General features: G+C 34.2%; 1 protein-coding gene across 2 annotated transcripts in view; it reads left to right on the plus strand.

Moving 5' to 3' along the window:
- Window positions 1–6,228: 6,228 nt before the first annotated feature.
- Window positions 6,229–24,271, plus strand: part of LOC121427394 (segment polarity protein dishevelled homolog DVL-3-like) — a 43,035-nt gene continuing 24,992 nt past the window's right edge. The window contains exons 1-4 of one of the 2 annotated variants that reach the window (XM_041623761.1): window positions 6,229–6,590; window positions 11,979–12,048; window positions 15,763–15,890; window positions 23,908–23,984. In XM_041623761.1, the coding sequence (XP_041479695.1) occupies window positions 6,430–6,590; window positions 11,979–12,048; window positions 15,763–15,890; window positions 23,908–23,984 (436 nt within the window). In that variant the 5' untranslated portion in view covers window positions 6,229–6,429. The remainder of the gene's footprint in view (window positions 6,591–11,978; window positions 12,049–15,762; window positions 15,891–23,907; window positions 23,985–24,271) is intronic. The other variant, XM_041623762.1, reaches the window with a different exon arrangement.

Consider the following 24,271-nt stretch of genomic DNA (forward strand, 5'->3'; position numbering starts at 1 on the left):
AGGAGGATTGTCATCGCTAGCAAAATGCATAAGATTATGACAAAAATAACTGTATAAAGAACGATGAATCTACCTATAACTAGAAGTCGTGAAGTGCGCCTGCAATCCAAGTTTTATGTGGAAAAGTTACAAATTTTCATTTTATTTTATTTATTGGTTTCTGCAACACTTTTCATAAACACATTATTAAAGAAAATACAATGATGATATATAACTGACAAGCAAAACATAGAAAAAATTGCATTTTCTTTTAAAACATATCGATTATTAGAAGATTGCAGGGGTTGCCACTATGACTGCGTGGCAACCCAGTCAATTGATGCAGATGTTTGAGGTTCGAATCGTCTTTCGGATAGTGACGTTAAATATCGGTCTCAGACGTAACTTATTATTGATAGACGTCCGTTAAAATTTAAACAAACTCATGATGAAAAATTTGTATAGATTAATATTGGGTATTGTGAAAACGAGGGAGAGAAGCAACCGAGGCAGAGCTTTTTTTTCCATTTTTTTTTTGGGGGGGTATGGAATCATTTTATGACATTCGAAAAGAGAGATACCATGGGACTATTTGTATATATCATTTCACGTTCTTTGCAGAATAGTTATCTATGTCACTAAAAATGCCCGCTTATTCCTTTATTTTGAGAGAAATACACAGAGATCTTTGTATTTTTATCATTCGAAAATTTTCTGACAAAAATCTGGGATGCAAATCGTCTCATAATTCCTTAGATCACATGCTGACCAATATCTCCTTAGACACAGAAGAGGTGTTAGGTGCTATAAAGCATTTACTAATTTTGCCCAAATTATGGAATAAACTAGCAACACTAAAATCTGCTGACAAGTTTAAAACGTTTAAATCTCTGCTTAAAACGCATTTATTTGCTCATATTATATACATTATCGCTTTTCCCAAAGTAATGCAATTCAGAACTTAATATGTAAACGTCGTTATTAATTGCTCTTTGTATAGTTTAATCGTTTTATGATTTCTGTATATAGTCATTATAGTGTATACTGAATCATTTATTTTCATTATTTATTTATTTTTATTTTTTATTTATTACATTTTTTGTTTTTGTTTATTTATTCATTTTATCTTATTTTTAATTCATAAAAATGTGTTCATAAAAGGGGCCTTCACCCTACATGCTTTGTTTTTTTAATTGGTCTCATTCCCTTTCGATTTCATGGTATTATTCTATTATAAAAATTGATTTCAATGTTATATTTTGTAAATATTTATTTTGAACTATCATTGCAAATATAAAAAGATTGAAAGAGGAAATAAATGAATTGAATTGAAACGTTTTCTCCTTATACAATGTTTTGGTTTACCTAGTGGTTTGATTATTCATGTTTAGTTATTTTTTGTGAGACTTTTGTGAATTGGTTTAGTATTAGGGTTATATATATATACCTGTTGTTTTTAGAGCCCTTGTGAGATATGAACCTGCCGGATTCCATTTTGGGCAAGTTCCTTAAACTGTGGGTGAATGGATCAGGCTTCTTTTCCCGTATAGATAAATTTTTAGTTACTGTTCAATATCATTTTATTATTATTAGTTGTTCATGGTAAAGCATTATATAAGTACCTGGGGGCATTTCATAAAGCTGTTCGTAAGTTAAGAGCCACTTTAAGAACGACTGGTGAACCTTTCCTACGTGCTAAACCATCGCCAATTGTGTATACTATTTAGCAAAAGAAAGGATCACCAGTCGTTCTTAAAGTCGCTCTTATCTTACGAACAGCTTTATGAAACACCCACCTGTTATGTATGTATAATTTTACAACTAGTTGATTGAGTTGTGGTTATTAGTAACGTTCCTATTCATATTCAAAAGAATTTCGGTTGATAACTTGTCGATTAAGTTGTGGGATATTACGCATCCTTTATGCACATTTAAATCTCAAATAAAAAAAACTAAACGCGTTTAAAGTTATCACTCTAAATTTTATAGATTTGAAACAAATCCCCATCGGCTGTGACCAGTCGGATTTAGCTTTAAATCCTAAAGATGTATATTTCTAAATCTCAAATTGTTAAAATTCTTATTAAAGGACAAGTCCAACCCAACAAAAACTTGATTTGAATGAAAAGAGAAAAATTCAACAAGCATAACACTGAAAATTTCATCAAAATCGGATGTAAAATAAGAAAGTTATGACAATTCAAAATTTCGCTTCATTTCACAAAAACAGTTATATGAACGAGCCAGCTACATCCAAATGAGAGAGTCGATGATGTCATTCACTCACTATTTCTTTTGTTTTTTATTGTATGAAATATGAAATATTTTGTTTTTCTCGTCATTGTCATGTGAAATGAGGTTTCATTCCTCCCTGAACACGTGGAATTCCATTATTTCAACATTTTGTGCTTCAGGCAAAGAGGTCCTAATCGTCAAATTCGTAAAAATTGAAATATTGTATAATTCAAACAATAAAAAAACAAATATTGAGTGAGTGACATCATCGACTCTCTCATTTGGATGTAACTGGCTCGTTCATATAACTGTTTTGTTAAAAATAACCAAAACTTTGAAATGTCATAACTTTCTTATTTTTACATCCGATTTTGATGAAATCTTCAGCATTGTTCTTGTCTGATTTTTATCTATTGATTCAAATCAACATTTTTCTGAGGTGGACTTGACCTTTAAGATATGATTCTAAATGCCGAATTTGACTTCCGGAGATCGTTACATCAACTTTAATTTGATGACAAGTTGTCTTGATTTTGACAGGCTGAGAAGCATGGTTGCTATGGTAACTATCAGATGAAAATACCTTGTTGTGGGATGAAACATCCGACAAGGTTTTTAATGAAAAGCATCCCTATCTCTTTTATTGGTTGGGATATGAGCTGATTGATTTTTTTAAAGGGAATCGTATATGGCCTACATGGGGCACAAATTTTCTGAAGAGTTACGAGCGATCGAAAAACAGAAATGAAAATCTAATTTTGTGATCAGGTTCTTTTTTTTTCTTTTTTTTTTTGGGGGGGGTTGTAAATTCTTTGACCCTTTTTTAAAAGTGTGTGTGAATGCGTGAAGGGGGGGGGGGGTTCCCTTCCATCAGTTTTGTGTTCGTTTGTAAGTCTATTCATATTTTTGTGGGTTGATGCCAATTGGAAAAAAAACATGTGCCTGCATGAATTTCGTTTCATTCCTTTGCAGCCCTATTTCCCCAAGTTAAAGGCATGGTCCAGGCTGGAGATATTTCAATAAATAGAATAAAATTCACAGAGCAAATTGCTGAAAATTCGATCAAAGTCTACAAATAACAAAGTTATTGAATTTTAAAGATTTGCATTATTCAGGTGAAATAGTTCTAGGCATGTCTCTATGATATTTATGAGAAGGGCTGATGATGTCACATCTCCACTTGTTCTTTTGTATTTCATTATATGAAATTAGGTTTATTCGGAAGTTTTCTACCAAGATCTAAAACAATTGTATTGACAACTGATTAAGTACATTATGTATAGTTATTTCTTGCTGAAACTTATTTTATCATAATGGAGACACATTTATTTACACATGTATGAAAAAATGAACTTGATTTCATCTAATAACATAAGAAAGTGGGGATGTGACATCATCAGCCCACCTAATGAATATTCATGACCATATGCATAGAACTGTTTTAAAAAAATATTGATAAAATTTGAAATTCAATTACATCGATATTTGTTATCCAATTTGATGAAATTTTCAGCATTATGCTCTGTGAAATTTAGTCTATTTATTTTGATGAATTTGATGAATGCAATGGAAATATTAAAAATGAATTTGATGAATGCAATGGAAATATTAAAAAAACATGGAATGCTATTAGAGAGTTACTCGGTCAAAAGAAAAAGAAGTTACCAGATTTTATATTAAATGGTAATGATTCAATCCATGGTGATGAGAATATTGCCAATTGTTTTAATGATTTTTTTGTGAAAATTGGTTTACTTTCAAATAATTCTACAAACTTTGGTGGTTTAAATATTTTTACAAAGTTTCTTCCGGAACCATGTGATAAATCATTATTTCTTCACCCTGTTTCAGATAGCGAAATATTTGATGTTGTAAAGACCTTAAATTCAACTTCCTCTTGTGGAATCGATGGTATTAGTCCTATTGTCATAAAGAAAATTATATACTTGATATTAAAACCATTGTGTTATATTTTTAATTTGTCTTTATCTTCAGGCATTGTTCCTTCTAATTTAAAGATTGCTCGAGTTACGCCTATATATAAAAAGATGATGTACATAATGTCTCAAATTATCGTCCAATATCTGTTTTGCTATTTTTTTCTAAAATTCTTGAAAAAATAGTTTACTCCAGACTGTATGATTTCCTATGTAAAAATAATATCTTGAACCAGTCTCAATTTGGATTTTTGAAGAATTCCTCCACTGACTTTGCCGTTATAAAATTACATGATTACATTATTGATGCTTTAGATAAAAAATTAACTACTATTGGTATATTCCTTGATCTTAGTAAAGCTTTCGACTGTATAGATTTTCAAATATTATTGTATAAATTGCAATGTTATGGTGTAAGAGGTACCTCTTTACTTTGGTTCAAACATTATTTGTATGATAGATCCCAATATGTATCGTACAATGAAACCCTGTCTGACTCTCGTTCAATTTCATGTGGCGTTCCTCAAGGGTCCATTCTGGGCCCACTGTTATTTTTAATTTTTATCAATGATTTACCATATTGCACAGACAAACTCAAATTTATTTTGTTTGCTGATGACACCAACATTTTAATCTCCAGTGATTCATTTTCTTCATTAAATACTTTACTTAATACTGAACTGAAAAAAGTCTCACTCTGGTTCTCTTCAAATAAACTTTTATTGAATACAGAAAAATCTAATTATGTATATTTTCATATCAACTCAAAAAATTCACCACAGCAATCTTTGGATAATTTTCAAATCAAAATGAATGATAAAATTATTGAACGTGTCCATCATACAAAATTTTTAGGTGTTTTAATAGATGAAAAATTATCATGGAGTATTCATATTTCTACTATTACAAATAAGGTAGCAAAAAATGTTGGTGTTATCAGCAAACTCCGTCATATTCTCCCTCAACGAGTTCTTTTGACTTTATATAATACATTAATCTTATCTTACCTAAGTTATTGCAATATTGTATGGACTAATACTTATCATTCAAAACTACAACTATTGTATCTTCTCCAAAAGAAAGTAGTCAGAATATGCACTCATTCTCATTATTTGGCACATACAAAAGATCTTTTTATTCAACTGAATGTACTTAAAATATTTAATCTAAATGATTACCAATGTGCAATACTTATATTTAAAAATGAAAATAATATTCTTCCTAGCACAGTTTCATGTATGATAAATAAAAATTGTAATATACATACTTATAACACAAGAACTAGGGAAAATTATCATTTATACCCAGTTGCAAAAAATTATACACTTCAATCTTTTCGACATCGTGCCCCAAAAGTTTGGAATAGTCTTTCAATTGAAATTCGATCTTGTAAAACACTTAACGTATTTAAAAGGAAGCTTAAGAAATATTTGCTGACATCCTGAATATTTTAGATATGCTGCTTTGTATAGGGTTGTGTGGTATCTGTCCTATTCTTCTGTTAATTTAATTTCAATATAGTTTTATATCTGGTTTTATTTCAATATTGACAATAATTTATTTCCCCCTACTAGGGTAGCCTGCTCGACAAGCCATCTGGCTTTTTTGGCTTTCCCCTAATTCCTGTAAATTGCAATATGTTAACATTATTCGTATATACCATGTATACCAAATTATTGTTTAATCCTTGTTTCTATTGTGTATAGATATATGTATTTTCTTAATGTTATTTTTTATATGGAATCTGAAATAAAATGAACTGAACTGAAAATATAAATATTTTCAGCCCGTACCATCCCTTTAACCTTACTGATACTTTCCCTTTCTATTTCCCACATATTTTTTTTCATCTGAGGTGATTTCATATTAAAGAGGTTAGTGCATTTTAAATTGATTGCATAACCATTGAAAACTGCATGTTTATATCGACGGAATTAATTATTATGTCAAGAATTTATGAATAATCTTGTAATCATGGCCTGCCGATTGGGGAGTGACATTGAGAACAGGGAGGGGATTCAGATATCGGAAGAGCCTCATGTTTATCAATGGCCGTACTGTACATACACACATAAGTGTGTCGACAAATCGCATAGCTTTTGAACATATTCGCTAGGCGCTATGGTGTTTGTGTGCGTTAACGTGTAAAGTCTATGCAGTCAGCAGCGAAGTCGGCGAATTTCTGCTGAATCGAACGTGATTTTACGGGAATTATCTTCAAAAGGACTGTATTTTTCTTCCTTGGATTCAAAATATTGTGCAAGAGGTCCCTCCAACAATGGAGGAGACTAAGATTATTTATCATATAGACGATGAAGATACTCCATATCTCGTAAAATTACCAATTCCTGCCGCCGATGTAACACTCGGAGATTTCAAGAATGTCCTCAATCGGCCAAACTATAAATTCTTCTTCAAATCGATGGACGATGATTTTGGGTGAGTTATTTTGATGAAATTCAAGCAATCCTTCGGCTGTAGAGGCAAACATATGATACCATATTTACTCTTCTAGCATGATGTAAATTTGTGTATATTTTTCCTGGAAATCTGCGAAGATATCCAAGATTTTAGGCGGTCATCCGATGAGATTATGCGAATGTGTACGGACATGAAGCCATACCCTGTCTCCGCATCACCGGGTAACTCGTGGCGGTGTGACATCAGTGTGCAGTATGTGTGTGATTAATCAGCTGTGCTGCAATCCCGTCAACGTTTATGGCTGTAACAGAGTTAGACATTGTTTATCTGCAGTCCCAATGCAACTTGTGCAACCTCATTTACTCATCACATCAGAGCTCATCAGTGGACCATGCAACTTGAAACTAAATCATTTGTTTCTCGATACAGCTACCTTCAACCTTGACATTGGGTCTTGGAGATTTGCTTGAATTTATTGGCTTATCAAATGTAAAACTGAGAGTGAGATGAGATAAAGAAATTCATTTTTTGGCCTTTGCAGCTTTGCCATTTGATTGTAATAATTTTTTTCAGAATTATGACTGAGAGACTTGCCATGACATTTGTGAACAATTTCTGCTGGGGAAATTTACTCGAAGTCGGCCGGTGCGAAACTGCATTAGCACCAGGCCGACTATCCAGCAGATATTTTCATTTTTTCAATATTTTTTTTTTTTTTTTGGGGGGGGGGGGCTTGGGAGGAGGTACATGTAGCGTGCTCTCTATAATATAGAACATTATCCTGTTCACCGTCTCATTCTGGTGCTAATGCAGTTTCGCACCAGCCGACTTCGAGTAAATTTCCCCAGCAGAAATTGTTCACAAATGTCATGGCAAGTCTCTCAGTCACACTTCAAGGTCAAACAATGCCCACCGCTCTCCCAATATCGCAATTGGGAATGGCTATATTTCGGCTCTGATCTTAATGTTATCGTTACGAATGGTCAGTCAGACATTGCTTCACTTTTGGCTAATTTTGATTCTGACTGAAGTTAGCGACCAAAAGATTTGCATGCGGCTTTTCACTCATTTGCTCGCATGAATTTGGTCGCTAACTTCAGTCTCTAGAAATATTCTGGCAAAGCCAAGTGAAGCGTGATGTCTGGCGTTCCTGATCGCAATGTTTGGAAATGCGGTGGGCATATTGACTTTGAAATGTGACTGACTTTCCATGACATTTGCCAACAATTCCTTGAAGTCGGCCATTGCAAAACTGCATTAGTGCCTCTCATTCGAAGTCGGCTACATTTACCTTTCCTTCTCTTTGCTCTGGCCTGGGCCAGGTGAGATAGCACATAAGACGTGAACAAACACAAACAGGAGGTAACAAATAACAAATATTTGTGAAAAACAGTACATGTACTTCGTATGAATATTCATAAGGTGGGCTGATGATTTCACATCCCTGCTTTACTTAAAGGGGAATGAAACCTTTGGAACAAATAGGCTTGGGTAGAAACAGAAAAATCAAAGAATAAGAATAAAGAAAGTTTGAGAAAAATCGGACAAATAATGAGAAAGTTATGAGCATTTTAATATTGCAATCACTAATGCTATGGAGATCCTCCTATTGGCAGGGACAGTGATTTTCCGTTTCAAAAAATTGTATTTTCCGTTTCAGAAAATCATAAATTCCGTTTCAGCATGTCAGAAAACGGAATTTCCGTTTCCCCATAGACTTTGTACACACGGAAAAGTGACAATTCCGTTTACACATTGAATAGCAAAATCACACGTACACTCGCACTGGTCAAAATTTGTATCTGCTACTGTACCAAAATCACAATAGAATCCGTTCTAATCGGATCTATGCGGGCGTATACAATATTTTTACAGAGATATTTAGCATGCATAAATCCTCACCTTTCACATTATTAGCATTATTTCACGGTAAAATGATATTTCATCGATAATTTTGGGGTTTTTTTGACATCGTTATCATTAGTCAACGGCTTTTGCCAGTCCGCCATCTTGGATTTTAAGACCACGATATCGTGCTGTTACATCTTCAAACGTAGAGGGCAGCAACACAGGACCGTGTAGTTGGAACGATATGCAGTGAAGCCATAGAGTTGAGAAGCCCAACCCGGCCGGCCGGGTACGGGCGCGGGGTACAATTGAATGTGCTAATGTCGAGTGCAGTCACGATGTGTGAATTGTCATGATTGTAGCGAAGTAAGATCGTGTTTTCTGGGGTTTTGTGGCCATTTAATATTCTCATTTTGTTGTTATTTTGGAGTAATTTCTGTTGCTATTCTGTGTATTTTGAGGGAAAATACGTTTTCCGTGATTTTCCGTTTGAAATGCCACTTTCCGTTTCAAAAGGCCCTTTCCGTGAATTCCGTCCGTTTTCCGCGATCGCGGAAAATCACTGTCCCTATATTGGCAATGCGACAAGGATGTGTGATGTCACTGATGAACAACTTTCCCTCTGATGGACTATAAAATACCCTCAAAATGTCTCTTTTTGCTTTTTCTTATGATGATACAAACTCTCTGTCCATGATGTATTCTTAAAAAATATGTATTACATGCCCTCATGTAGAAAGAACACATGATCTATGGATAGATGTGATAAAAGAGGCAATTCAAGTGAAATATATACTAAAGTAATGGGGAGAGTTGTTCACAAGTGACATCACACATCTTTGTCGCATTGCCAATTTGCTATCTCCATAGCATTAGTGATCGCAATATTCAAATGCTCATAACTTTCTTGTTATTTGTCCGATTTTTCTCAAACTTTTGTTGATCTGTTTCTTTGATTTTTCTGTTTTCACACAAGCTATCTTGTTCCAATGGTTTCATTCTCCTTTAAAGAATCATAATTATTTTACATTTTCATAAATGTGTCTGATTTGTCTCCCTATGATAACATAAATCGCAAAAATGAATATTTGAAAACTGATTTTGGATTTGATGTCAAATCCAATATTTTTAATACTTGGATTACAGAATGTGAATGAACATATTTCATATAATAAAATACAAAAGAAGAAGTGGAGATGTGACGTTGATTGCTCATGGAATATTCATGAAGACATGTATGGAATTTTTTCACCAAAATAATCAAAATCTTTAATAAAATGTCATAACTCTCTGTAGAAATCCTATAACTCCACTTTATAGCTCTACTGTATTTATTTCAATATCCTGGCCAATTTGAAGACCAGTTTCATTAATAAAACCAGAAGCAGTAACAGAGTACATTTGCAGTACAGTATGCTTCTTGTATGGTAAATCTCAGAGACTTTAAAGGACAAGTCCACCCCAACCGTTAGTTGATTTAAATAAAAAGAGAAAAATCCAACAAGCGTAACATTGAAAATTTCATCAAAATCAGATGTGAAATAAGAAAGTTATGACATTTTAAAGTTTTGCTTAATTTCACAAAACAGTTATATGCACATCCTGGTCGGTATGCAAATGAGGAGACTGATGATGTCATCCACTCATTATTTCTTTTGTATCATATTATATGAACTATTCTAATTTTCTCATTGTCAAGTGAAAAAACAATTAATTCCTCCATGAACACGTGGAATTAGCATTGTTTAATATTATATTCTTCAGTGAAGTTGGTCCTTGTCAAATCTGTAAAAAATGAAATATTGTATCATTCAAACAATAAAAAACAAAAGAAATAGTGAGTGATGGACATCATCGACTGTCTCAATTGCATGTCACTGAGATGTGCATAAAAACTGTTTCTTGAAAAATAGCGATAATTTAAAATGTAAACTTTCTTATTTTACATCCGATTTGATGAAATTTTTAGCGTATTACTAATTGGATCTTTCTCTATTTATTCAAATCATCATTTTTCTGTGGTGGACTTGACCTTCAATACATGTATTAAATTTAAGTAACCTATTCAAAATTGGCAATGTGAAAATGTACATGTTTTTGCAAGTCATCTATGCAAATGTCTTCAAAGCATACATTTTACAGTACAAACTTGGCACCAAAATCTGAAATAAAATTACATTTATTATTAAAAAAGCTGGCAATCTTGACTTTGGTCTTTCTTTTTTACACGTATTTTATCCAAAGATTTGTTTTCAATACCTAGTTTTATATATGCAATGATGCAATCCATTATCCATACATATGAAACTGCTGCATATAACCTATTGATTGGAGTTCTGTTGCCATGGAAACAAGGAGAAATTACATGGGGCTCCCCCAAAAAAAATCGAACAAAAAAATGCCCTGGAAAATATATTGTACAATGTTAAAGTTTGTCCAACATTTGTGGCATACATGTATGCCTTAAAAATAAACAACAATAAATAAAAAAGAAGGAAAAAAAGAAATTTGTGCACGATGAAAAAAATACATTACATGTACATGTATTTGTATTTGATACCATGTCAGTACTGTACATTACATACGTATGTAAAAGTTGCTACATGTATGAGTTGCGATGCGAAAAGAGCTAAGATGTCACTATTACATGTAGGGGGCAGCATCCCATCATGGGTGTATTATATGAAATAGAATGCTGGTTTTTATCCTACATTGTAATTGATTACAAATGGATTAATACTAGTTATACCCACAATATAGAGGAAATGTTGATTTGTCTGTGTTTAGACTTACTGCAGACATCTGTAATAGCCAACTACACTTGACCCTTATTTGACACGATGATGAGTCATGGATGCCCACTCAGAGTAGTGTACACTTTGCAAATGAATTGGTATATGTCTGATTCAATGTGAAATGAGATGATTTCATATTATAATACACCATTCATCTGTGTTGACTTTTGAGTATTAATGCCTAATGTACGTGTACAGTGTAGATGCAAACAGTCTTTATTACATGTAAAGTTGATTTGTGATGTAAACATTTGTACATGTACATACATGTACAGTGTTGTGTACACAGTCAGTCCAGTCCAGTTCGCCAGTCTATAAAGGTCTATTCAGGTCTATAATTCTGCCTTAATGTTGTGTTGACTATGGAGGTCATGTAACGTTCATTCCATGTAATAATATCTTTTAATCAAAGCTTTTTTATGTACAAGTTAAAGTTTGAAGCAGTCTTATTGAATTACATTTTAGAATCATTATGAAAGTATAAGCCTGCTAATATTATTGAATTTTATAGAGATGGTTGTTCATGGAGTGTAATTTTTTTCTTCAGTCATTTAAATGCCTCATCTTTTCTCCTGTAATGAGTAAACATTCTTGAATGAATGACACATGTGCACATGAGTGCACATTGAATTTTCCAACGTCTACAAAATACCATGTACAGTTATACATGTACTATGAAAAAGGTTAGAAAAGTTTGTATGATTGTTGAATGTAATATATGTAGTATTTCATTGATTCGTTATCTTATCTTTTCTTTCTGCAGAGTTGTAAAAGAAGAAATAGTTGATGATGAAGCCAAATTACCTTGTTTTAATGGTCGTGTTGTGTCATGGGTGAGTATGTAATTGATATACAGTTTTCAAATAACTCAAAATTATTAATGATATTATCATCATCATCATCATCATCATTTATTTATTCATTATTATTATTATTATTATAATTATTATTATTATTTTTTTTTTTGGGGGGGCTAGATCCCTCTTGAAATCCACATTGACTACACACATCTGTGTATGGTACATGTTCATATAACATACCAAGTATAAAAGGAATTTATTAATTTTACGTTAAAATTTGTATAAGATTATCACCTTGAATGTAGCTCTACAAGTATTGTAAGCAGGAATATGGGTTGAACTTTAACATTAGACAGTACACACATTGCAAATACAAATCCTTGTTGAATGAAAGGTCAAACAGGTAATGATACAGTGTACATGTACAAGTACAACTAGTGAGGCATGAAATCACCAAATGTACCAATAATAGTTTGCAAAGCTCATTATTTGGATGACATATATGAATATTGCACCTGAACTCTTGACCTTTTCCTTTGAGTTAGTGCTTGAACTTTAAGTTCTAAAGAAACCACTGAGGAGATAGTGGCTTCTTGACGTCATCCGAGTCACGAATCCAGATGACTGGATCCGAAGAAAGTAATTTGCTAAATTACCAACTAGTCATTCTCAATTGCAGGACACAATTCGCCACTCAAATTGCCATTCAAAACACTCTTCCCCTGCCACCGTGAGTGCATTTTAATGAGGCATGGGGTGGCGTAAGGCACGTCAGAAATCAAATTGATGCCAAGTTGGTGGCTTTCAAACTTTCAGAAATTGATTTTCCATCTTCCCCACAAAGGAATGATCAGGTTTTATAGTGAGGGCCTTTGGAGTGTCAGACAGATAGGACAGAAATGTTTGACAGCCAATAATATGAACTTCAATAAAATTATTTGGTCTGTGTATGTTAATACTTACATGTAGTGTGCTTGTACATGTGTTACATCACATTGTGGTGCCAGATATTGTCTTCAGCTGATATCTGCATGTAACTTTGATGAAAATGAACTGGAGGCAAATTGATAATTACAAATTACAGAGAAATATTAAAATATTGTCTTTAGTTATTGTTTGGAAGATTGAAAGTACTTTTACTTAAGATTTAATTGTTGCTTGCTTGTAAATTCACAATGTCAGGCAACAAAACATAATTGTTCTTTGATAAACTATTTTAAGTACCAGAATTTTTTTATTAAATTCCTACTGTTAGATATACATGTACATGTACGCACATTCTAAAATTATTCCTAATGAACCAGTCCTGTACACTGAAGAAATGTAATGCCGTGCCTGAAAACCCGTCATCTTTGTAAATCTGTTAATCCCACTCAAATGAAATATTAATATTAGATACAACTGTGCTTGGACATGTACATGTGCATATTTTACATGTGCTGGCTTTAATATATTTATTGATCCCAAATCAATTTGTTATTAAGTGAAGTGGAAAAATATGGTGATGGTGCAATAAGTGGTGCTGCTACTATAAAAGTGTTTGTGATTTTGATTACATGCTCACTTGAGCCCAATCGGTTATTACAAGCCAGGCAAAAAGGCCTGACATTTCTCCAGCGAATGATTCCATCCTGAGGTGACGAAAAGTATTGTGTGATGTCGGCAATCCCTTTGAATGCCCGTATATGGCAAGAAAAAACATGGCCCCCATATCACGGTGGAGTGACCAGCGGTGTTTAGAAAGCGGCAACATAGAAGTGATAGAAAGTAGGCTTTGCCCCGAGGGCTGAGTTTCAGCTCCCAATCGAGCCTTAATTGCAAGGCATACAAGTCATGATAGAATACATTTTTTGTCATTAAGCTTCTCCATATTGCTTGCATAAATGATGTAGCAAGCAATTTACCTCTCACTTCTATGAGGTGCTGGTGATTTAAACTGTGCTATGGTGTTTTTATTGCCTGTTGATGGATGGGGATATATTGCATATTTCATAGCATAAAGATGACTTTTACCACTTCTATTATTCATTACATGTATATGTGTGTATTGGGTTGCTAGTCTCTGAAAAAGAGTGTCATACTGTGTACTTGGATTACTGTCTCATTGGGATCATCAAAATGCACGGGTCAGGGAAATTACTATGGAAAATAGTAGTGTAGTGTACATACATGTAGGGGAGAAAGTGGGGGGGGGGGTTCATTTTGAATTCAGAGAAAAAGTAGATTACAGTGGAAGACAATGCAAGGTTGGTCGAGCAAGAGTGTTTTGACTTTTCTTTCTTTTTTTTTGTTTTACCTCTTTTTTTTTTTAAAGGTAAATGAAAGTAGGTGCAGCAAACAATTATTTCATGAGAAAGTCTTGGAAATCAAGGTTTAATGAGACCGTGTTATCATAGATCTAATGTGTACATGTATGTACATATAGGGTCTACATTGTACATGTACACGTAGGCCTATATCTTTGATAGCTCATGATATGCGCCTGTACATTACATCACATCCACTATTACATTACATGGAAATGAACTGTGCATACATGTACATCATGTTGCAATGCTCCCCATATGCAATGTTCTGTGTATTCTGTGAGGTACATGTACATGGATGAATACAGTACATGATGTATGTCCTCTGAGCAGCAATATCCTCTCCATGGGCCAATCATCACCACTATTATCTCCATTATAACATGAATAGCCAAACACTTTACATTCAATGTCAGTTCCTGAAAAAGAGGATAAACAGATGCATACAGAAAGACTAAGCACTCTCTCTGAAAGGAGGAAGGATGAACAAAGGGAATGGATCCATGAGTGCTCACCTGTAATGTCTTATTGTAATGAGGCTGTATTCTTTTTTGGTCAGTCCCAACAGTAAAGGGGATTAGTGGGACTGTTGATCCTTGGGATTTGGTGGGCTACTAATGAGAAGTCTTCAATAAATAGACAACAACAAGGGAGGTAGGGGATACATACATGTACATGGTTGGAAGGGGTTCTTCTTTGTGTAAAATTTGCAAGCATATAGCTACACGTACGTACATTTACACAAACTGACTGTGAGTGTAAATGTGATGTGTTTAAGATTGGAACTTTCCAGACAAGTAGGCCTTAATGTTCATACCTGAGCACACATACATGTATTTATGAGGGGGGGGGATCATGTTAATTTTCCTCATTTTCAGTTGTTATATACATGTATATTATTAGTATAAACTAATGAATAATGCCCATGTATTTGTCGCGATTTATTGACATGTTCCATGATAATGAATTCACAGAAGAGTCGGAGTAAAGTCAAAATCGGCTTCAAGTTGCAGCCGATGATGACATCATTATGATTAGCATTGAATTTGCTTAGAATTTCAACATGGAGGCTTGAACTAGCCGTGAATTTCAATTTTGATATCCCACTTTTCAGAACTTTGATCGTTCAGACTTTTATATAGGTTGAACTCTCGATATTAAATGTCAAATAATTTCTTTGAACAGCAGATCTCAATGGATTGTGTAGCATGCGCTTGGCTTTGCAAGTTTGCAGAGTGCACCCGCACTGTCCAGAGATGCTTGTGGCACTAGCCCAGCAACAATTCTTTAGTTTATACGTGTAGCTACCTTAAAATATAAAAAAAATCTTCTAATTACTCCGAAATTTCGTAATGTAAAATTTAGATTATCCATGGTGCAATTTGATTTTGAATTTAATCCAACCTTGTGACTACGTTTTTTTATTGTATTTATTGTACAGCTGGTGCCAGCAGAGGGCAGCACTAACGGGTCAGACACAGCTTCGGTCACAACAGATACAAGAGGGGACTCACAACTCCCACCAGAGAGGACAGGTGGTATAGGAGATTCTAGGCCACCTTCATTTCAGTAAGTCTGGACTAGGTCCCACTTTAGTCCAGATTGGACCTTGGTATATGGAATTTCCCTTTTCCAAAGCTAACATAGAGGGCACATGTCTCCCAATCTTTAATCCAGTGCCAATCCACTCTGGTGCCATGAGCCTAATTAAACAAGTTTCATTCCACACTCCACATGGTATAAGTAGGCCTATTTAATTAAGTACATGTAGGCCTATTGAATTCAATTTTACAAACATGGAGCTTGGCAATTTATTATGGGGCTAATATCTTTTTTTTTTTTTTTTTTATTTGAATTTATTTCTGCACTCAGCGTAAATATTCAACATAACATCTAGGTGATACAATTAAGTTTTACAAAACAAGTTAAGAAATAGTCATAACAAAGCAATGAAAAATAAATATTGAAAAGTAGCAATATTCAATGAAAAAAAACAACAGTTTAAACGAATGCAGGAGACCGCCATCGTGAGCGGTTAAGCTTGAAAATGATGGCGGCCTCGTAAAATGGTACATAAATTTCTTTCATTGATCAAGTGGGTGCAATGCAGGTGCAGGTGCGGGTGCGGTAAAGGGCAGTTGAATAATTAACTTGAAGAGGGGGATGCATATGAATCAATGATTTTTCTTTTAATAGTGGCATCAATCGGGCTAATATCTGCGATTGATGCATTGATTGTAATCGGTTTATGATCAATCATAAAAAATGCCCAGTAATTAATCACAAAGCTTTATGTTACAGGGCCATGGGGAGTATTACATGTAACTCAAGGATCAGAAATGCAAATGTGACTCTCGGGGGGGGGGGGGGGGGTGGTCACATTTAAAAAATCACAATAAAGTGGTCATTTTTATGTTTTTGTACTCAATGTTGGAACCGTTGCCCGTGTAACTCATCCCATATCACACTGTAGATATGTGGAGTTGAGGGAATATCTCAAACTTTTAGCAAGGCTATGCAACAGCACAGACAGCACTTGAAAGAAGACGAAGCCCCCGAGGAATGCATGACATTCATAATTCATGGTGACATGTGACAAACTCTACGTTGTCGTGGAGGTCGCAGATGTGTATTGATGAAGGGGATGGAAGGAGCGGCCCCAGTCATAGACTTGACAATGCCAAAGAGCTTTTCATGGATTAGTCTTCATGTTTTAAACTCTTGTTGGTGCGATTTCTTGCAAAGGCTTGTGATTAAAATTTGGGTTGAATTAAAATTATGGACCTTGGCCTCTAGCTATACAAAATTATTAAGTGCCAAAATGAGATCCACCCCAAAATTACCCCCCAAAAGTGTTTTTTAAAGTTTTAAGAGATTCCCTGTTAATTGCTAGTGGGTTATATTCAAAGTGTCATTAGGATGAATGATAATAGAAATACATGTACACTGTACATATTATTGCCCTTGCTCAGAATCCCCCCTCCCCGCCACTCAAAGATACCCGTCACTTTTCCATTTTAAATCAGAGTAATAGCATCTTTGTTATTTGTATAGAGTGTATGCAAATTTCATTGTAATGTTCTATGTGTAATTCACACTTTATTTCTATTGTTAATTGAAGCAATTTAACCATGTCATCAAGGTCAGCTTCACTTACTCAAAATATAAATAAAAACAACAACACAAGAACAAAAAAGACAGAGGGAATGTGTCCTCTACATAAAGTGCTGTATGAAAGAAAAATAACTTGATATGGGAAAAAAATATAGAGACTTTGGAGAACAAATTACTTTGGGAAGTTAGTCCTTAGACTCAATTCCAGACCTTCAAATAAGACTGTCCTGTAGATGCCAGTAGCCTTTATCCCCCCTTACAAATCAAATCATATCCCCAGAAAATGTCAGATGTCGTCTTCAAGTTGAATTCTTTCGAGAAATAGAAAGAAGGGATGGGAAAGGTTGCTATGATGTTGTTTTTCATGAGAAATTGCCTTCCCATGAAGTGCTGTGAACTTTGAGATGAGGCAGCATCACTTTCACTTGGAATGCATCAAGCTGTGCACAGGTGTAGAAAATAAGATGGATTGTCCGTTTAAAGGGAATACACAACATTATCAACCTATTAAAGAAGAAAAACAACAACACAAATCTTATTTTGAAAAAGAAAGGTTAAAAGCAGAATACAACCATGACCACAAGATGTACATGTTGTTTCAAATTCATCTATACAAACTGTTTGTAAAAACTTATACATCTGTAGGCAAGAATTTCATTTTCGTATTTCACAATTACCGTAAATTCCCTAATCATACACTGTAGTCAAAATAAATCAAATACAGTATGCATTAAATTGAAAATTTGATTTCCCCCACATTATTATTTTTGTTGAAACAAATCAAACCAAATTATAATGTTAACCAATTAAATACCTTGAGATAGATGATGCTTATTACTATTTAATTGTTTCTATTAAAGATTCAATGTGTTTGGACAAAGCTGTATTTTGTCTTGATAAAATTGGTTTTTAAGAAATGCCCCCAATAATGACATTAAACTATATATATGTAGCAGTCAAGGAATACCGAAAATTAAATAAAGCACAATCAAAGAATAAAACTATGTGATTGAATATCCTTTAATTCACTACAAGCGACAAGCCCTTCTTGTATTTAGAAAAGGACACTTGTGTACTATAAAATATTTTTTGTTCATAGTACAGTTGTACTTCATTCAAATTGAATTGTCTTCAGAAGATTCATCATTGCTAGTAACAAGAAGTGTCGTTTGGATTTAACTTGTCACGTCCTATATTATTATAGAAGATTATATTTTGTATAGATTTTTAAGCTTTCTTGCAAATGGACTTTACCCTGTAACTGCTGTCGCTGGTGTCATGTGTGAAGAATATTCAATGTCAATCACATGGTAATGTACTAATCTGTATTAAAGCTATTAAGATAGTAGTTGCAGTCAACACTAATTTCATGAGAAAGTCTGTAAAACTGAGGTTAATAAGTATGACTATATCATCGAGGATCTAGATCTGGTACAGTTACATAAACTAAACTTTGTGAAATCTATTAATCTACGCTGAAAATGTTCACACTGAAGATCGCCAACACAGATAGGTACATGTGGGATAGTGTATTATTATTGCTGAAATAAAGACCCGACGGAAGTGACGGAATCCGCGCTTATTTCTCAGCAATTACACAATTTCTTCCAGAATCCTTTGGCACATATTTTTTATTCATACAAACAGACACTTGAGTGGTCATTGTATTAGATTCTGTACAAAAAGTCATTTTGTGATTGTTATCAGAACTGGAATTTACCTTTAAATCAGGAGATCCAAACCATGAACATATAAACAAAACATGCCAACATTGATCCCTGTCCACTCAGTGTATACGTATGACCTTTTTCATAGAGTGTATTGGATTTTTGTACATGTACCTGTATGCGAATGTTATTATGTAGCCTGGCCTATTAACTGTACATTGTAAATTCACATGTTCATTCTGATGCCAAATTGATATTGCTCACTAATTAATTGAATGATTGCATCAGCATGTTAACATGAGCATGTTAATGTCAAAACAGACTAATATTAAAAGCTGTGACATAATACCATCAACACCTTTTCTAGAGCTTTGAAATGGAATTTAGAAATCAGATGGTATTTTACATGTAATTATGAACTTAAGACAGTTTTCTACACATTTATTGAAAAGAGCGCATAAATTGTGCTGAAGCCCCCTCCAGCCACCCTTCCCTCTGTTTTTTGGTCACTGACATTACATGTACATGTATGTGACTGAATTATTCAATATCTATACTTTGCATTGATCCATAGATTTAAGTACTTTTTTATGCTGACCCCTTTTTGGACCTCAACGCACAGACAGTGTCTGATCATTTCAATATTTTTCACCAGTAATATTTACGAGTATTTAGAAATAGAATTGCTTCGGGGTTTGTGATAGCCAAGGAAATAAACCAAAATAATTGAAAACCCCCATTAGAGGCTGCAGATGATTATAAGGAGAGTGTTTGAAGTGTGATCGTGTACGTTACTGTGCATTTGAACACTCATCAATTAAAGGTATTGTTTAACTTTGTGAGCAGTCGATTTAAAAAATTCTCAAACCAAGATGAAACATGTGTTCAAGTGCATGTATTAGAACTAATAAACCCTGAAAACAACCATTATTGAGAATGAAAAGCGAAAACTACAAGGCAAACCCTGATTTTGTAAATACATGTAGGCGTCTTATAGACACAATAGTACACATAAGTGTATGGGATGAAATTAAGATGATGTTTCCGGTCACTTTATATTTCAACTTTTGAAGCACTAAATAATTATTTCTAACACAATTTTTTCTGGGCTTCATTTTTGTAACATATCACAGACACAGGTGACAAGTGTGACCTTCTAGCTCAGATTTTTTGAAAGTCAAACCAATGTGAACTAATCACTTTAAGTCTCAATTTGAGAGATACATGTAGCTCTGGATTTTGTTGTTCAGTATTCAGTTGCATCTTGCAATAAGTCTTGGTGTATTAGTGACATTTATTGGAAGCATCTGTAATGCTGCCCTCCCTTGGGGCCTGTTTACACCAGAGGAAAGAAAGCGGTTTGATTTGGTTGAAAATGTGATTGTTGGTGGGAAATATATTTTTTTTGAGAACTACATGCATGATCAGATTTGTGTATGTAATTTATATGAAATTAATTTTAGCAATTTTATCTTTGGTTTGGTCATAATTTACCTACATGTAAATTTAGATATAAAATATCACAAGTCTAGTAGTACTACCGAGTTACATGTACATGTGTACGCTTGTTGCACTTATGTATTTCCTGATGTAGGCTCCTACAATATATATACATATTTTGAAAATAACATATGCATATGATAGGATGACCATGATGATGCCATAATATGTATTCAAAATTACTTGTCTGATCAGGGGCCCATTGCAGAAAGAGTTGCAATCAAACACAACTCTAAAAATCACACGCAACTTGATTTTCAACCAATCAACAGTGCACATTTTGGACTTGCGATTGATTTTTTGACTTGCGTTTAAACGCAACCCTTTCTGCAACGGACCCCTGTTTCTCAGAGAGGCCCTGTAGTAATACTGTTATGACTGCTATCATTTGTGGATGGCATTGTGTAAATATGTATGCATTCTTTACATTGTGACAGAAATAATGCGCTGATGCAGTTGGCCCAATGACCTATATACAGTGTACATGTACGGCTGGTGATAGACCATATCATGTGGCTTGAGATGTGGGGTGAATACTCTCTCTTTGAATTAATTCATATATCTATTTATTGATCATTGAATCTTTCATCATTTATTAAACACTTCCATCATTTCAGTATACTAGTCATTCATTTATCTGTCTATCCGTCTGTCCGTCCGTCCGTCCATCCATCCATCCAAATTATAAATTTTTGATCATGAAATAATCATCTTCCTGAAGTCTTGAATGAAGACTATTAGCTACCCAGGATTCACAAACTGACCTTGAACCTTTTGTTATTCCTCGAACAAAGAACTGAATACATATCTCTGAAAGGAGGTGTGAAACCTGCCCCTATTTAATGATCCATTTGAAAAAGATCAACCACAATGCTATTCTGTCATCAAGTTGAAATCTATATTTAACAGCTCGAATTTGTATGTATGGTACATGTACACTCTACATTTATTTGATATGGCGTGCATTGTGAAGTGTATAAAACTTCCTGAAGTTCTTCTAATGCAGAAAATATTGTCACATGTACACATAGTAGAGGCATGTATGATGACTATTGATTATATTAATCAATGTCAATTTGATTAGTAATTTTTTGTTTTTCAAAATGATAAATATCCCACCAGTGGAATAGTGAAGTATTAATTGATTTTGTGAACAAAAATGGGGATTATTCTGCAAAAGAAATAGTCTCGATCAGTGGAGAAGTCCCTGAAAATGCAAAGCAATTGTCTACCTTTGCCGCTCTCCACTCGGGTGTAGTAAATAAGAACCCAAAAAGAAGAATTCTTTGAATGCTTGTGGTTGTGCTGTACAATGTATTATATACGTAATTTACTTGTGCTGTAGCCGGTGTATGCAGAGATTAGCACAATGTACATGTACGTGTACATGTAGATTTTAACTGTATGATTGATTATGAAACAGTTTTTGTGCTCATGATATGAAACGTGCTTTTCAAAAATATCTTCATATCTTGAAGAGGGCCAAGTGGAAATGATTAGAATTGTGCAAATTAAACAAACTTACTATCAACATAAAACACTAAATACAAATTTACACAAAAATGATTGAACAATAAAATAAAGGAAAACCCATCATACCTTTATAGCACATTAAACAACATCATGACATATCGCCTTGCATTATGAATGTCAGATATAACACTTGAGTATTTTCTTCCCAACACAAATGCAGCATGGATCAATATTTATACCATAAGGCTTATTAATGTCATCAACACACACTGGAAAGTATACAATAAGAGTTATGCATGTGGAAAGTTAATTACATTATGACATACCCCCTTGTTGTCAATTACCTGCGAGGTATCCATGCACTCAGAATGCAAGATGCTACACTTAACCCACTTTCTTTCTTAATTCAATTTTCTAATTTGTAGTTGATGAACAGGCCTGTGCTCCAGCACCACTTGACTTTATAAAAAAATTTGGGTTCGGTGTACTTCCATGTTGGGGTCAGACAGGGCAGGAAATATTTTTGATTTTAAGGGGCTATTTTTTCTATATTGTGGTGATTGCAGAATTTTTGGGGTATTTCTTTTATTTAAAAGCTACTTGTTAAGGGGTATCAACTCAAGCAATTATGTAGTATATCATTTCTATTGTGCCATAGCATAATTTCGAATATGTTTTTGTAACAGATCTTCGGGCAACTGTAGAGAGAATGGTTGCCGCAAAGCATGCATTTTGGGGGGAATTTCAGGGGCGATTTGGGCTATCTTGAGATCTTTGGGCAACTATAGAAAGAATGGTCGCCCCAAAGCATGCATTTTTTGGGGAATTTCAGGGGCGATTTGGGCTATCGTGAGATCTTTGGGCAACTATAGAAAGAATGGTCGCCCCAAAGCATGCATTTTTTGGCGGAATTTCAGGGGCGATTTGGGCTATCGTAAGATCTTTGGGCAGCTATAGAAAGAATGGTCTCCCCAAAGCATGCATTTTGGGGGGAATTTCAGGGGCGATTTGGGCTATCGTGAGATCTTTGGGCAACTATAGAAAGAATGGTCGCCCCAAAGCATGCATTTTGGGGGGAATTTCAGGGGCGATTTGGGCTATCGTGAGATCTTTGGGCAACTATAGAAAGAATGGTCGCCCCAAAGCATGCATTTTTGGGGGAATTTCAGGGGTGATTTGGGCTTTCGTGATGGCAAAATCACCCGTCGCCCTTATGTGTTTCCTACGTTGGGGTCAGAAATACTACTTTGGTGTTGATGATTGTTTGTGTGAGATATGTAAGCTTGAAAACAATTTACCACCCTCCACCCAGGAGTAGATGAATACTGGCAAGAATGAATTCCTAGTATGAATGCTGCGAGCACTACTACTGGAGCATCTTTGAGAAATATTTGTGGATATGTGTGTAATGTGCATGATACAAACTTATTATAAAATACAAAATATTTTAATAAGGTAAACTACATCTATTAAGATATAAAAATGTGAAGTTATAATTTATTTCATGCATGTCTATTTTTGGTGTACTTGTTGTTTTTATTCGGGTAGAGTTGACCATTTTGAATATAAAGGGATTATGTCCTGTCATGTTGAGCCACAAATAGTTTCCTACATTCTATAATCATGACAAAACATCAAGACTACTTTCTAATATTGTCCTATTCTGCATCTCTTTTTAAATGGATTTTATAGCTTGTTGTCATTAACATTTATAATAATTGACTTTTCAGTCATACTTGTACCGCAGATGTCACAGAGTATCAGTTTTTTTTAGAATAAAATGTACCAATTCATTGTTCATGCTAAGTATTTCTTTTTCTTTGTTTCTACAGTTCAAGTGGAGGAGGTGTTCAAGATAAATTTGACGACACAGACACATGTACAGAATCGGAAAGAAGCTCAAGAAGAGGTAGGTTGCATGTTTCTCTTTCTTTTTTCATTTTACCCACATTTTATTTTGAGAAATGAATTGCTTCGGTCATACATGTATGTTGATCTTTGCTTTGCCCATTTCACATATAACCACTAAGCTGCTCCAGTGCATGTTATCGATAGGCCCACTACCTCTGTCAGGTGTCGTTCAGATATGGTATAGCAAACCATGGAACTGAAAATGATGAATGGTAATTGTTTGAACAAAACTTTTGATGAATTAAAAAGTACATATCTTTTTCATTTTTTTTTTATTTTTAGGGG

The sequence above is a fragment of the Lytechinus variegatus genome, chromosome 14 (assembly GCF_018143015.1).
Source record: "Lytechinus variegatus isolate NC3 chromosome 14, Lvar_3.0, whole genome shotgun sequence".
Classification (NCBI taxonomy): domain Eukaryota; kingdom Metazoa; phylum Echinodermata; class Echinoidea; order Temnopleuroida; family Toxopneustidae; genus Lytechinus; species Lytechinus variegatus.